General features: G+C 41.3%; 1 protein-coding gene across 6 annotated transcripts; it reads right to left on the bottom strand.

The window, feature by feature from the left end:
• Positions 1-2,622: 2,622 nt before the first annotated feature.
• Positions 2,623-10,041, bottom strand: LOC125037181 (zinc finger protein OZF-like). Of its 6 annotated transcripts, none has more exons than XM_047630218.1 (5): positions 8,691-10,041; positions 7,871-7,891; positions 7,456-7,609; positions 5,735-5,800; positions 2,623-4,076 (listed from the first exon to the last, which is right to left on the bottom strand). In XM_047630218.1, exon 5 carries the CDS (start codon positions 4,067-4,069, stop codon positions 2,765-2,767), a length of 1,305 nt encoding a protein of 434 aa, XP_047486174.1. In that variant the 5' UTR covers positions 4,070-4,076; positions 5,735-5,800; positions 7,456-7,609; positions 7,871-7,891; positions 8,691-10,041; the 3' UTR covers positions 2,623-2,764. The 6 variants fall into 6 exon arrangements, with proteins under 6 accessions (XP_047486174.1, XP_047486173.1, XP_047486177.1 ...); XM_047630217.1 differs by having other exon boundaries at positions 5,735-5,803; XM_047630221.1 differs by lacking the exon at positions 7,871-7,891 and having other exon boundaries at positions 5,735-5,803; positions 7,456-7,597.
• Positions 10,042-16,366: the final 6,325 nt, after the last annotated feature.

Here is a 16,366-nt window from a genome sequence, read left to right on the forward strand (position 1 = left end):
CACACTTTACAGCACTTTCAGTGCCTGTATACAGGTTTGCTATTAGTCCAATAATCCTTATTGGAATTCCTCTTAGTCTCAGGATCTCCCAGAGAGATTCGCGATGCACCGTGTCAAACGCCTTCTTGAGATCGATGTAGGCTGCGAGCAGCCCACGTCCGAACTCACGACGGCGCTCTATAATGATTCGAAGCGCCAGGATGCAGTCTATTGTGGACTTACCAGGAGTGAAACCAGATTGCTCCGGTCTTTGGTGCCTCAACAGGTGGTCCCTGATACGTCTCAGTAAGATGTGTGCGAGTACCTTGCCTGGTACACTGAGTAGTGTAATGCCTCGGTGATTGCTGCAGTCCTACCGATCCCCTTTCCCCTTCCAGAGAGGGATGACCACACCCCTCAGCAGGTCAGGGGGAAAGGTACCAGTCTGCCAGATGGCAGACAGGACTGCATGCAAGCCCCTTGCCATAGGTTCTCCACCAGCCTTTAACAATTCGGCTGGGATGCCACAGACACCTGCTGCTTTACCACTCTTCAGCTTGGAGATCGCCCCCCTGATTTCGGTCAGGGAGGGTGGATCCTCGCTGATGGGTGGATCTGGCAGAGGAGTCTCAACATTACCCGCATCCATGTTTACTGTTGGTGGATCAACCTTATACAACTGCTCAAAATACTCAGCCCAACGCACACGCACCCCATCAGGATCTGAGATTATCTGGCCACTTGCTGAGCGGACTGCAGCCGTCTGTGAGGGGGGCTGGGAGTTCAGCTTTCTCAGAACTTGGTAGGCAGGACGAAGGTCATTTACAAGGAAATGGCTTTCGACCTCCTTTGCAAGACTACTGATGAACTGTTCCTTATCCCTTCTCAACAGTGACCTAGTCCTGCGCACCAGAGAGCGGTGCAAAGTGCAATCCCCTGACAGTCGAGCCGCACGACAAGCATCTGTGGCTTTCAGCGTCTCCTGCGAGATGGAATTCTGTCTTGTTCTTGGGCGTTCACCAATGGATTCCTGAGCTGCATCAAGCGTTTCACGCTTGAAGGTATCCCACATAAGAACAGGGTCTGTCTGGCCCTCGAGTGCTGTGAGACGACCAGAGATAGCCTCGGCAAACCCCCAGGTACACTCGTCCTCCCTCAATCTGTCCAAATTAAACACCCTAGGGTGTTCATTTGGGCGACAGGGGGTTCTAAAGTGGACCCGGAGAGTAGCCACCACTATTCTATGGTCAGTTCCACAGAACTCAGCGCTTCGATATACCCTGCAGTTCTGGAGGATCCTCCATCGAGTGCTAACGAGGATGTGGTCGATCTCCTTGGCCACTCTTCCTGTATCGCTGTACCAAGTCCAGCGATGTGGGTCAGAACGCTGATACCAGGAGCCAGAAATCCTCAATTTCTGGGACCTAGCAAAGTCACGGAAAAGGAGGCTATTCTCACTGCCAGCATCAGCTCCTGAGCCATGAGGACCGACAGACATCTCGTAGCCAGCTCGATCACAGCCGCATACCGCATTGAAGTCGCCCAGCACAATACGAATATCTCGCCGAGGACATCTGTCTGCCACAGATGCAAGTTTGGCGTAAAACATCTCTTTCACCTCAAGTTTATATACATCCGTAGGAGCGTATACAGCAACAAGAGACATGAAGCCAAATGAAAGCTTCAGTCTCAATACCATGATACGCTCATCGACGGGAGTGACCTCAACTACCAAGGGTTGAAGTCTGCTGGAGATGGCTATGGCTACTCCCTGGAGATGGTGGCCATCGCTGCGGCCCGATCAGTAGTAGGTGTAGCCACCCACACTAATCGTGCCACTGCCAGGTCTTCTCACCTCCGAGAGAGCAGCCACCTCAACTCTCAGCTGTTTCAATTCCCTCGATAGTAGTGGTAACCGATCGTCCTGTCGCAGGGAACGGATGTTCCAAGCCCCCACAGTCCGCCTGAGGTCTAACCTCGGGCAGTCACTCCGGGTGGGCACCACCTCTGCCACCCCTATATACATATATACACACACGTGTGTATACACACACACACATATATATATACATATATATGCGAAACTACAGATAACCTGATGGATATATATACATATATGTTATATTATAAATACACATCCATACATGTACACACTTACATATGAGCATACACACACATATATACATATATATAATATGTACATACATATACTTATATATACATATATATAATATATACATACATATACTTATATATACATATATATAATATATACAATCATATACCTATATGTACATATATATATATAATATAAATATATCTATATGTTTATCTACATCTATGTAGCTCTTTATATCTAAAAATACACTATAAATATGTACACACACTGTCACACACACACACACACATATATAGATATATAGATATATATATATATATATATATATATAGATATATATATATATATATATATATATATATATATATATATATATATATATATATATATATATAGATATAGATATACATATGCATAAAAGTATGTGTGTGCATGTTTCTATGTATACATATATACATATATATACAAATATATATCTATATATGTATATATATCACATATACTGGTAAATTATATGTATATAGAACAGGAAATATTGAAAACAAAAAATCATATAGTGCATTAGATCCATATATCATGAGATTTATTGGGATTGAATATCCAGCTTCTACATCTTAATAGAACAAATGTCTAATAAAAAATTATCTTGTTTAACCTTTACCCCTTTTACACACTCTGTTTCTCTCTAGTATGCAGTCTACTGTGTTTGGTTAAAGTATAAAGAGCCCTAAATGTTTTATTGCATACCTTACAAGTATAGGGCTTCTCCCCTGTATGTACTCTCATATGTATCCCTAATGTATGTTTGTTCAAGAAGGCTTTGCTGCATACCTCACAGATAAATGACTTAACTCCTACATGTCTTTTCATGTGTAACTTCAGACTATTTTTCCGAGAGAAATTTTTATGGCAAATCTCACACTTAAAGGGATCCTCTTCTGTATGAATTGACATGTGATCCCTAAGAAGTGAATTATCAAAGAAACTTTTATTACATATCTTACACTTGAAAGGCCTCTCCTTTAGATGTACTCTTTTGATGTGTTCATCAAGATGAGATTTCCTGGAGAATCCTTTACTACATATATCACATACATAAGATCTTTCCCTTGTATGTGTCTTCATGTGGTTACTTATATCAGTTTTCCTAGCAAATGGTGTAGCACATACCTCACACTTAAAAGGTTTTTCCTTTGTATGAACCCTCATGTGTGTCAATAGTCCACGTTTGAAAGGGAATTTCTTACTACACACTTCACAAGTGAAACATTTCCATACTTCAGATTCTTTTTCAGACTTCTCTTTACTGCCATCCTTAGCTGTCTGGTTATTATCCGGTGACCACTTGTATTCACATTCCATTTTCCGGTGTATTACCAGCTTCCTGTTGACTGTAAAAGTCTTGTTGCAAGCCTCACACTTATATGGTTTCTCTTTTGTATGTATATCTCTTATGTGGTTATGTAAACGGTATTTTGATGCATATGCTTTACAACATATCTCACATGTGTGAGGTTTATTTGTATCCACTTCATTTTGTTCAACTGCTTTAACTCTTTGAGAACATGGCTTTTGGTATGCTGCCTCTTCCTCTCCTTCCTTGTGCCTGTCTGATGTCTGCATGGTATCACAATGATCAGCCACAAGTGGTGTTGTCACTGATGCATCATTACAGTCTTCTATAATTTCATATGAGTTCCTTCCATTTTCTTCTTCTCTGATGCTCTTACTTCCCATAGAAGAAGGATAGTCGTGTTTTAGGTCTGCATCACTCATTTCATAGTCCAAACTTTCTTCCTTAATTTCTAGATCCTTCTCTTCTTTGATTTCCAAATCATTCTCTTCCTGAATTTCCAGATCATTCTCTTTCTTGATCTCTTCCTTAACCTTTTCCTTGATAAGAATTTCTTGATTATATATTTCATCATCACTAGGTGGGGCCAAAGGCATCCACTCAGAGAGGAAACTCATTTTCTTCCTGTAATGTAATGATAACATTAATGGTAACTTTTCTGGTAATAAAGAATAATAGTAAATATAATAGTTACACTGACAGAATTACTTATAGAATATAAGTAATAAGAATATAGTTAAATTACAAACAACACAGACTCATCCAGTGAAAATGCATATATATATATATATATATATAACTATATACATTATATTATATATATACACTAATATATATAAACAAACATACATAGGCATATTCAGGGTGATACAAAATTAAACAAAATTACAGGGTGGAATGCTGACATGATAGTGAATACATTACCACATATGTTTTTTCCCATAAAAAAATAAAGCATTAATTGCTAACATGAAATAGCTCACGAAATATAATCGAACATTTTAAATGAACCCTTTACCCCATCCCCAAGTTGGTCAACTGTCTTACTGCTTAACGATCTCATTCAAGGGATTTAAACTGATTGAACTGATCCTGAAGCTTTGTTTTTTATGTAATATCAGATAAGACAGTAATAACTGACAGCAATATCAGTGTATTGAATTTAATGACACAAAATCATGAAAGCCAATTTCCATACATTTATGAGATGAATCACATTGTACAGTATGACATTAAATGTATGTTTTTCTCCATACATGAATGATGCAGGACAACCACATCAATCTCACACACCAGATAATGAGGAAAATGATCTGGAGGTGGTTGCACAGAATCATATAAACACACACACACACACACACACACATATATATGTGCATTCATGTATAAACTTATAACTGTATATTTCATCAAAATACATATACATATAGGCCTATACTGATAAATATGTGTAAATATATATATATATATATATATATATGTGTATGTCAATATACTCATATATTTATACATACATATAAATATACATACATACAAACATATATAAATATATATATATATATATATATATATATATATATATTTAAATATGTATATATATATTTACATGTGTACAACAATCCTCCCTGACCTGGCCTCGAACCTAGGTCACTCCGGGTATGAGACCGGAGGGCCAGTACTAAACCAACCATGCCACACGACCCACTAAAAGGAGTGTGCAACTAGGATCTAACTAGCTTCCATAGACATTACCTATCTACTCATACATGAGTAATGATAGCGAGGTTTTACACACACTCCCCGTGGGCACTCGGTGGAAATTGATTTAGAAATTCGAAGTTTAAGTCAGATACTGAGGTATATATATGAAAGATGGAATAATGCAATACCGCATTTTTCACTTGCATTTTGCATATTTTGTTATTCTTTGTATACTTGTTATTTATGTTTTTGTATTTACAATCGTTTGCCTGTACACTTTTAATTTAGAACCAAACATCTGTAATTACAAATTGTCTTTTTTTTAATAAAAAATATGAAACTGTATACTCTTAGGTGCCACATGCTCAGTGCAAATGAAGTGCCACTGCTCCTCTTGTTCATTTCCCATCACTCACCATCATTCTATGCAGCAATAATAATGACCATCAACTTTATTTGTTTGCAGGTACTCTGATGCCTTTTTTACCTGATTTTTCCACAGATATGTTAAGTAATATTAGTGGAAACATTTCAGCAACAGTTAAAAAATACACTTACAAAAAATAAATTTTGCTACTTACCGATACCAAGATTAGAAGCACTCCTTAGATGGAAACTTTGTATCTAGGTTTTGTGGAATCTTGAATCTGCTGGAATAAAAGACTATATTAAAACTTCTGGTAATGCAATATTGTATTAAGTTAACATTTCATGAGAATGCAATCTAACCAATGAATAGGTTTATAAATTAATCAATCTACACTGAAAGAAACATGCATTAGCAACTTTTTATACTTAATACAGAGAAAAAATGCAATTATGCATAATCCAGTTTGCTCCATTGACCAAAATTGTTTCATATGACTTCAAGAGGCACAAATGAGAGGTTTCACCATTACATTAATTGTCAATATCATAGTACAGGATATAACATAGCCTAAACATTTGTTTATATCTCTATCAATAAGATTCTAAATAAAAGGTAAGATGTCTCTTTTGATGGTAATTGTTAAGCAATTTTGAGAGAACTTGGAAGAATAAAAAAGAACTAAAAAAGCTCTTCTCTTGGTAATCGCAATGATACAAACTGACACACGAAGGGGAATACAAATACAAAAATCATTCATTCATCTTTATTCTGCTGGGATAGTAAAAACACATGCCATGTCCACTGAGTTAAGTTTTTGCTAATAATATTATTACTCTAGTTATGGGCAAATTTGCTATGTTCAATGGGTGAAATTGGAAAACTGAGACTAGTTTCAAATGGAGTGGTAAAGTCATGACATCATGTTGTCATAGCAATGGCACACTAGTGGCTTTAAAATATTGTTGCTGACAGTATTTGGTACACATATCCAAAGCTGCTGGAAATACCAGAATTTTGCAAGACAATATTAGATTAGTCTCACACATCATGTTTTAAGTAATTTGCTTTTGCAGTTTAATCACCATGGGAAAGCCGAGAAACAAGTTGGTAATTTGTGACGGACTCCAATCATCAGTCAGAAAACCATATCTGTTTAAAGGGGCATATGTGGGTATAGCTCTTAGACAAGCCAAAGCAGTTTCATTCACTCATTATTCATTGATAATCTTGTCTAGCTTTTACTGTTTGAAGTTTCTATAAAATTTGATAATGTACTGATCCCAACATTTCCTATTGCAACCAGGTTTAATGATTTAATCACTAGTTTTAAAACTTTTAAGATAAAGGTCTTTTCTTGATGATGAGGTAAAAAGAATTGGCATTTTAACTGAAAGGTTGACTGAAAAAAAAAAAAATTCTTACATAAGGAATTAAGCAATTAAGAATATTAAACATTAAAATTGAATTCCAATATTGAAACTTATATGATAAATGCACTGTGATTAAGTTCCCTGTATAGATAAAATTTATGATTTTTTGATAACTTGGTGAGCCATTCAACACAAAATCCAGAGCCTACATTTATTATTTAAGCGATGTGGACCAAAAGAATGCTCCTGAAATATTCAAATGTGATACAAAAATGTTATTCTCAATTGGGAAAGCAGCAAAGGAAAAAATACAAGTAAAGTCCTCATTCCAGAGGAGGAGACAGTCTTTGGTCCATTAAATAGTGCAAATTTAATGTACAAGAAATCTTACTTCAGTATGACTTGCCAGCTGCCTCATAAGGAAAGGAAAGGTATTTTTTTACAGTACAAATGCGCTTGGCAACTCCATGTCACCTTTTTTTTTTTTTTTAACAATCTACATTGCCATGATTGAGAATGTCCAAGGGGAGGATTGATAGGGGACTCTGCTCCCCAACACCACCTGTCAGGTGTTGTCTTCACTTCAGTATAGACAGCAAGATAAGAGCTGAACATGGGCAGCAACGAGCTGCACTCTCCACAAGCTTTTGGTCCTCTACAGGAATTTAATCTTCAGATTGCCCTCGCAATGCCATAAAGATTAACTAACAGAAAAACTAAAGAAGAGTAATTCTATCATCAGAGGAATATATAGTGCTTAATATGTATCACCTCAATCTACCGTAAAGGAAAATAAAATCTGCACTCAATACATATTCTCATTCATAAAAAAATATGCATGACTTTAACATATTAAAATATAAGTCAAAGACAACCCACTGCATCTTTGGGTGATGTGTCTCTTATGTCATGAGAAAAAAAAAAAAAAAAAAAAGGGCTGAGGGCCACAAAGGAATTAGTAGACCTTGTGAACTTACCAAATTTCATCTTTCCTTGAACTGAAGGGAAAAACATATTTTTTACTAGTGCTATAAATATTGATGGTGTTATTTTTATTATAAACATTATAATTACCATAATGTTATATGAGCAAAGTGAGCACAATTAGCTTTTTTTCTTTTAAAGGGGGGGGGGGGAAGGTGTTAAATACTGTGTAGTATCAGTTTGCTTTGCATATATCTGTAACCAAATTCAATTAGCTCTAAAAGTTGTTGGGGTGTGTGGCTCTTGGGGGAGGCAAGACAGACCTTGAGGGGGGCAAACAGAGTCTTGAAGGGGCAACTGCCCCCCCAGACCCCCATATGACTCCCCTGGGATGCAGTCCTGTTTGTGGTAAATACCACAATTTCGATGCTGATATTCAAGGTCTGTGCCATCAGTCCTTCTGAGTATGTCCTGTTTGTGACTAAACATAACGTCATGAACTAGGTCACTTTGTGGGTTTTGTCTTTCATATTTGCTTCAACTCTAATCAATTTTACTTAAAAAAAAAAAAAAAGGCGTGATTCTTTGTGGTTGTTGCCTCTACTAGTCGATTTCTGATCATTATATTAAAAAAAAAAAAAAAAAAAAATCATATTAGTGAAGAATACTCACGTTGAATACAACGAATGTCAGGTTTGTTCAGTCCTTGAAAATATTTTGAGGCTGTCTAGTAAAAATCTCACACAAATTTCCGGTTTCTGGTAATTTTACCCGTATGAGGATACTGTGGGTACCGTGACGAGTTTACTGTCAGAGAACTTTTGCAAATACCGCGCGTGGACTGCCTTAAATAAAATAACTTGATACACTTACCTCTCTAGCCTGGTTGAGTATACTTGGCAACGCTGAGAGAAGTTACAGGATTATGAACAGGTCCTGTCACACTAGCACAGTTTCGCCAATTTCTTTCAGCATTCAAAATGATCCAAGGCTTTCAACGCCAGCAGTGAACCACCATTCCTTAGTAACCTCTAACTGCGGCACTGGAATCACACGAGCATCCTCATACATACTATATGATTTTGATTAATTATTTTGTGGAAAGAAGACTACTCTATAGTAAACATGATCTGTTATGATAACAGTTCATGTTCACACGAAGTCGCTGTGTTTTATTTATCATTAAAAAAACAGGACACTATAGCTTCTCCGTAGCCCAGGCAGTTAATTAATCGACTGAAGCGTCTTTTGCACGCGTCATTAAAAGTTGTTTAAAGTTAATCGAGTGTGGCTATTCACGCGCGACGCTGTCTCGCTCTCTCTCGCGACAGCAAGCATCCTCGCCCGCGCGCTCCCTTCGTCGGGCAATTTGTACCTTCCCGTCACAGCCTTATCTCACCTGCCGGAGTCCATCCTGTAATATCATCTCTAGCGGTTTTTATCCTTGATTTTCGTGTTTTTGTATTTAGTTTGTCCATTTGGGTAAATTTTGATTTTGGTTAGCTTACCTTTTTACTTTCTAAATGCCGTGTCGGCAGGCCTAGTTTTAATGATTTATCAGTTTCCTTGATTTATAGTTTCATATAATAATAATCTTTTTATAGTTACGAGTGCTGTTCTTTGTTCAGGTTTTATATATATATTTGGTTTTATTTTGCCTTTATACTGCATTTTTTTCTTTAAATTAATTTTGTTTTTTAAAGTAAAGGTTTCAATTTATTATTGTCTTTGCTTATTTTGGTTTTCCTTATTTTTAACTTAATTCTTCAAAATGGTTTTAACTTTCGTGCGGTTTTACTGTGCGAAACCCATACCAAAATAACCTGATGGGGCTATGCCAGTAGTTAAAATAATTTACTTTATTTGCGTGAGGCTCCCCTGGTCATACTGAACAATTTGATACGCCACAATCCAAATCCACAGTACTTGGACAGTTAGACGCAAGACACACTGCCAGGCGTACGAGTCAGTGCGATTATCAGTAAATATGCTGTTTTACATGACAAAATGGCAATTAGCATTCACCTTCTTCAAGTTTCATATTATACGCTGTCGATAAGGAAACGTTAGCTACAGAGGGGGAAAATACATATGCAGTACAAATAAAATTATATAAATGGCTTCAACTATCCTATAAATATTATAAACAACTAAAGTGAAGGTCTCGAACAAAAATGAGATACTAGTAATATCAATTTATTATTCGCGAGTTTTCTCCCACAGCTATTTCTCGTGTGTGATCTCAGGGCAAGGGGGGGGGGGGGGTTGGTTTGCGAAGTTCTAGCTTCGCCCGGGCCTTCTAGATATGGCCCGGCCTGTGTCAGCTTTTTTACGGCTGTCTCATTGAGTTGTCTGACACTCGGTGCTTACCGTGGCGGCGGGATTGCCAGCAAGCGCTCCTGCCGCCATGGTGTAAGCATTTCGCATAGCCTCTTTACCAGCACGGCGGCTGTTGTGGGCGGTCCATGTCTCAGGAATTGTGTATGGTTACAATTTTCTAGGTAGTGGACTAGTGTGGCGTTCGGCTCGCCGCAGTGCTTGCAGCACCATTCATCGCGTTCGATTGTTGGGATAATCTGCCATGCACAGTGGTAACCTAGGCGCATTCTGTGAAGAATGACTTCGGTACCTCTGTTGCTTACTTCAGAGAGTGCCAGTGGTTCAGAGCCTGTGGCGTCTGAGTACCAGCTGGCCGAGGGGGAGGTTCTCGTTTCCTCTCTGTGGAGCTGCCGTAGGAAGGTACGACCGACCAAGGCACACTTCTCCATAAGTAATTTTCGGCTCGGTTTTATCGTCATGGGATTTGGGGGCATACCCCTGCCAGCGGCAGCTAGTCTGTCAGCAAGCTCGTTCCCTCTGATGCCGATGTGGCTTGGGACCCAATTGATGATAATTCTTCTACCCTGAGCAAGAATTCTCTGTGCCATTGTGAGAATCGTGGTCAGTAGGTAGATGTTGTCTGTGGGTGAGCTGTGCTGAAGACAGTCAATGGCTGCCCTGGAGTCTGTGTGTATGACCACGTGTCCTTCCCTTAGGGACGCGTGGCCTAGGGCTCCCATGATTGCAACTGCCTCTGCCTGTAGCGAGGAGGCGTTGTCTGTTACCCTCATGGATCGCGTGGCATCCCTAGCTGCAAAGCCGGCGCCTGCAGTGTGGCTCAAGGGATCGACCGATCCATCCGTGTAGTATGTTCTACTACCCGGAGGAGTGATGGCTGCAATGACCCTGTGGGCTTCTGCCTTTAGGCTAGGCATGGGGTATAGGCTTTTTTTCATTGACAGGTTCATTATGTTGAACTCTATCAGGCTCAGTGCCCACGGCGGGGCTTCGGCAAAGTCGGGGTGGGGGGAGTCCATGCCCTTAGCAAGAAGCTGTTCTTTGAGCTGATGGCGTATCAACACCCTGGCTGTGTGAGACAGCCAGGAGTTGTTTGCAACGAGCTCGTTGTCTTGTTCGAGGCATCTGACTAATTTTTGTCTTAGGCTTGTGTTCCTGGGAGCCTGGATGACCTTTGACAGAAATTGTGTTGCCGTTAGATCGATTCGTGAGTCCAGGGGGAGAAGGTTTGCCTCCATCAGGAGGTTGAGGACCTTCGTCCACCTCGGGGCACCCAGAATGATCCTGGCAGCTTCATTTTGGACTGTTTCTAATTTGTCTGTGTGCTTTTTCTTTGCAGCAATTAGAGCGACTGAGGCATAGTCCACAATGGGCCGGACAGCATGTACATAGAATGATCTTAGTACTTTGTGTCTGGCCCCTATGCGTCTCCCAGTCATTGCTCTCATGACAGACAGTCTTGCTTTGGTTCGGTCAACCAGGTACTGGACCTCCTTATGGAAGGAGAGGGTCCGGTCTATCCTTACCCCAAGGTATAGGTAGTCCTTGACCCATTCTAATTCCACTCCCTGGATTTTCAGTCTTGTGCCTCGAACTCTCTGTCTTAAAGCCATGGCTTTGGATTTGGCAGCAGAGATCTTTAGTCCCGTCCTACAACACTCCTCTGACACGAGGTCCAGACAACGCTGGGCTTTATTCTGGCTGCGTGGTCCAGTGGAGGTGATAGCGAGATCGTCTGCATACGAGATGATCTGGCACCCCACTGGGAGGTTTATGTTGAGGATACAGGACATTAAAGTGTTGAATAGGGCTGGACTGAGAACCCCACCCTGTGGCGTTCCATTTTCGAGCGGCATGTGCTGCGATAGGTGACCCTGGAATTTGACATTGGCAGTCCTGTTCCTGAAGTAGTCACCTATCCAAGCCAAGAGCTTTCCTCTGATTCCCTTCTGGATCAGGCTTTCCTGAATGGCAAGCGGACTTGCCAGTTCAAAAGCCTTCTCCAGGTCAAGGAATACCACCACAGCTGGGCCCTTGCTGATTGTGCTTAAGAGCGTGGCTAAGCTGTGTGCTGTGCCCATGCCCCTTGTGAACCCGTGAAGGTGTTCGTGCGGGGGTCCCGTTTTCCATTGAAGCCGGTTTAGTACCATCCTCTCAGCCGTCTTGGCCAGGCAGCTGAGCAGAGAGATGGGGCGGTACTTCCCCGGCTCCTTTGGTTTTGGGACGGGAACTATGGTAGCCCTCTTCCAACTCTGGGGTAGAGTGGAAGTTTCCCAGGACTTGTTGATGAGTTGCAAGAGTGCACGCTCACCTGCTAGTCCTAGGTGGGAGATAATGGGGTACGAGATCCCATCAGAGCCCGGGGCTGTGTTGGAACTGGTTTTATAGGCTTTCCTTAGTTCCCTCAGAGAAAAGATAACGTCTGAGTTATCGGGTTCGGCTGCCCTTTCTCTGATCTGAGCGTGTCTGTCTGGCTGTAGACGCTCTTGTCTTGCCCTCAGCTCGGCTGGCAGACTGTTGCTGCTCGTTCTCGCAGAGAACTCGTGCGCCAGTCTGTTAGCCTCTGCTTGGGGGTCGTGATGGGTGCACCTCGGGGCTGAGCGGCTGGTAGCTCGCTTGACCCGTTGCCACAGCTCTGAAAGGGTGGTTTGGTGGTCGAAGGACTCACACCATTCCAGCCACTTTTCTTGCCTGACTCTGTTGGCAGTTTCCTTGGCATCCGTGACAGCTTCCCTTAGGAGGGATAGGTTGTCAGGGGTTCTTTGCCTTCGGAATAGTTTTCGGCACATGTTCACCCTGTGGTTGACCTCCTTGATCTCGTCATTGAAGTACCAGGCGTCTTTGTGACTTCTGGACCCAGGCCGAGTTTTGGGTATGGTCTGTGAGGCTGCTTCATTAATGGCGTTTAGCAGGCTGGCTTCGAGCACTTCCACATTTTCGCTTTGTGGGGGATTGTTGCATCTCAGACAGAGGGCCAAGGCGTTTTGAAACGCCTGCCAGTTGGCCTTGTCTGTTTTCCATCTTGGATTTGGTCTTAGGATTTCGGCTGGGCCAGCATCCATGAGGGTAGTTATAGTGCCGTAATGGTCACTTGTGACGGTCTCATCGACACACCAGCCAATCCTCCCCACCAGAGTCGCAGTGGCCAGGGTGAGGTCTAGGACCCCTCCTCTGACATGCGTTGGCTCTTGGGTGTTGAGGAGAGCGATCTCAGGGAATGTCTCTAGCACGTCGGCTATGTGATAGCCGGCCGCATCCGGTGCCCGGCAGGGAGCCAGGATGGGGTGGTGTGCATTGAAGTCTCCCCCTATGATCACTCGGTCGTGTGCAGCAGAAGCACAGACCTGGCTGATGTCTAAGCTTTTACAGCGTGGCCGGCTGTACACATTGTACAGTTTGAGGGGCCCCCCGGCCAGGTGAACCTCGACGGCAAGGGATTCAACATCATCTCCACAGTGCGATGCATCGGCTATTGCGGAGCAGGGGATTGTTGCTCTCACAAGGGTGATCAAGCCTCTCTTGCCAGGTGTTCGTGGCAGTGTGAAGGCATGGTACCCTGAGAAGCGAACAGTGTCCACTGTTAATGTCTCCTGGAGCATGACAATGTCAATGTTCCTTGATCGCACTACTGCTTGGAGAAAAGCGTTCTTTGCAGAGAAGCTATTGATGTTCCACTGTAGGATGCTTAGATGGTGTGTCATGATGTTACTCAGTGATAGTTACATCAGAGACATCGTCGGAGTCTGACAACTCCATTGCGAGGTCCTCGCTAGTTGAGGGCTCCTCGTCTGTTGTCAGGCTATCCTTGGGTCCACTGGGGGGTGGAGAGCCTTTGGTAGCTCTGACTTTGGTTGGTTCGGCTTTTCTCTCAGGCTTTTTCTTGGCTGGCCTTGCTGGCCTTGCCTGGGCAAGGTCAGCGTGATCTGGCTCTGGCTGCACAGATTCAGCCTGTTTTGGCTCTGCCTGTGAAGGCATGGCCTGGTTTGGAGTGGGGAGGGGAGTCTCGTCCTGGGGTGAGGGTGAGGCTGGTTTTTCTCTAGCCAGCTTTCTTCCCTTCAGGGCTGCGACAGTCTGGGTCATTGCCGTCATGGCGACCGAAACTGCCTTCTCGGCCTCCTCACTCGACCTCCCCAGGGCTGTTGCTACTGCTGTGACAACAGCAGTTAACAGGAGAGTCATATCGTCCTCGTCAAAGAGGAAGGGCAAGGGTAGTCTAGTTTTTTTGTTTTTGTTTTTTTTGCTAGCGAGGATCACGGGAACAAATGTCGGCAACTCCCGTGAAGTATACATAATCACAGTAATAATTAAATATACACAAAGACTATGATGAGCAGAAAAATTGGTAATTATACCTTGAAAGTTCAAAGCTCTGTGGTAATTACCTTAGCAAAACAGAAGACAATGAACGCTGACTTTCCGCGGGATAGTCTCTCAGCTCGCAGGTGATGGCAGGAAGCCTTGTTTGTGGCGTCTAATGACCATGGCTGTTCCTTTCGCACCCTTACTTTATTCACTAACTGGCAACTTTTCCACTGTTAATGACCGGTGGAGAACTGGCGGAGGGATGACTGCATGAAGAGTTCAGACATGATACTTCTTACCACATATATACCTTACATACCTTATGAGTGTCTTAAAATCTTACAAATAACAAACGTGTTTTAAATGACCAAATGTAAATAACAAACACCATGTATTAGATTTGATTCAGTCTGATGGAGATATGCACGGTTCACGTATGTACGATGGCCTACTTATTAGACCTTGCTTCAGGGTATAAGTACAGATGAGGAAATATGCACTTCCGTTACTGTATATTTATCTAGTATATGGCACATTTGCCCTTTTCTAGTACTAATAGTAAAAGCTCTGTATTGATGTTGGTTTCCATAACCTTAAATTACTACTTATTCTCCCTAATTCGAATATAAACGAAACAGGTAATAGGTCTTGTAAGTTGTCATACTATTTATTTTTTCAGCAATGATAACCTTACACAATAATTATTTTACCAGACGGGCGGTCCTTTTCTCAAAACTAATTTTTACTCGGTCTCTCTCGTATTGAGAACAAATAAACAACAACAAAATTGTAAATACGATCAATCAATCTAATTCATAACTTCCAACGGCAAATTAAGAGCAGGAAAATGTCCAGTAAGGAAATGCCCGCTTTGAATAACTGGTTTATATTCATAATATGTGAAAAAAAAAAAATAATAAATGCTACTGAACATCGGCTACCATACATTCATTGTTCATTCCCCAATTGGTTTTCAACCAATGAATAACCGCTCTTGTCTTTGTACATTTGACCTACCCATAAACACACAAACATACAAAAGCACTTAGTCATGACCTCACTCACAATACCCCAAACACAGAACCCTTGTACATTCGACCTTCCCCAAAACGCATGATTCAGTGACACAGCATACACTCTCATGTCCTCTCGCTCTGATTCATTTTCTTTAACGATGGCAGGGATAATCATGGATATAAGGAACCAAAGACATATTGGAAATACTGATTTGGAAGGGAAGTGTGAGAAGCATAAATGAAAGTAAACAAATGCGCTTATCAAATAATTAATTAGTTTTAACCTTCTCCTACAGCATATGTATGCGTTCACTCTGACATAATATAATGAAATTAGATCCCTTATTATCGCTTTTCCCTTTCGATCTCAGCGCGCATGAAGTGGTGACAACTGCCAGACGTACGACGCTTTCCCGCCATTTAACATATTCGAAAATACTCAGAGTCTAGGTTCTAATTAAAGTAAATCAAGTTTTGTTTAAGCCCAAATATATACTTTCTCTCTCTTTTTCCCACACTCTCTCTCTAGTATATAGAACTGAGAGAGATGTATAATAAAACTACTGTGCCTCTACTGTAAAAATGGCCGGGGAAAATAAATTAAAAAAGCTAACCAGGAAGGGGAAATTATGGAAAATTGTGATAAAACTGCATAACAGAAAAAGGGAGTAAACATAGAAAAGGCAAATTAGAAAATGAACAGAGGTGATACCAATGCCATTGTGCGGTACGATATGTTAAACAGTAGCTGGGGATTGCGGGGAGGGTTTCAAGATATTTATTATTATTATTATTATTATTTTTTTTTTAACGAATACCTATCAGGATGGCTGAACAATTTGTTTCGGGGCTGAATTCACAACTAGCCCACTACCAGAACAAAATCTTCGACTT

Source organism: Penaeus chinensis, chromosome 22 (assembly GCF_019202785.1).
Source record: "Penaeus chinensis breed Huanghai No. 1 chromosome 22, ASM1920278v2, whole genome shotgun sequence".
Taxonomy (NCBI): Eukaryota; Metazoa; Arthropoda; class Malacostraca; order Decapoda; family Penaeidae; genus Penaeus; species Penaeus chinensis.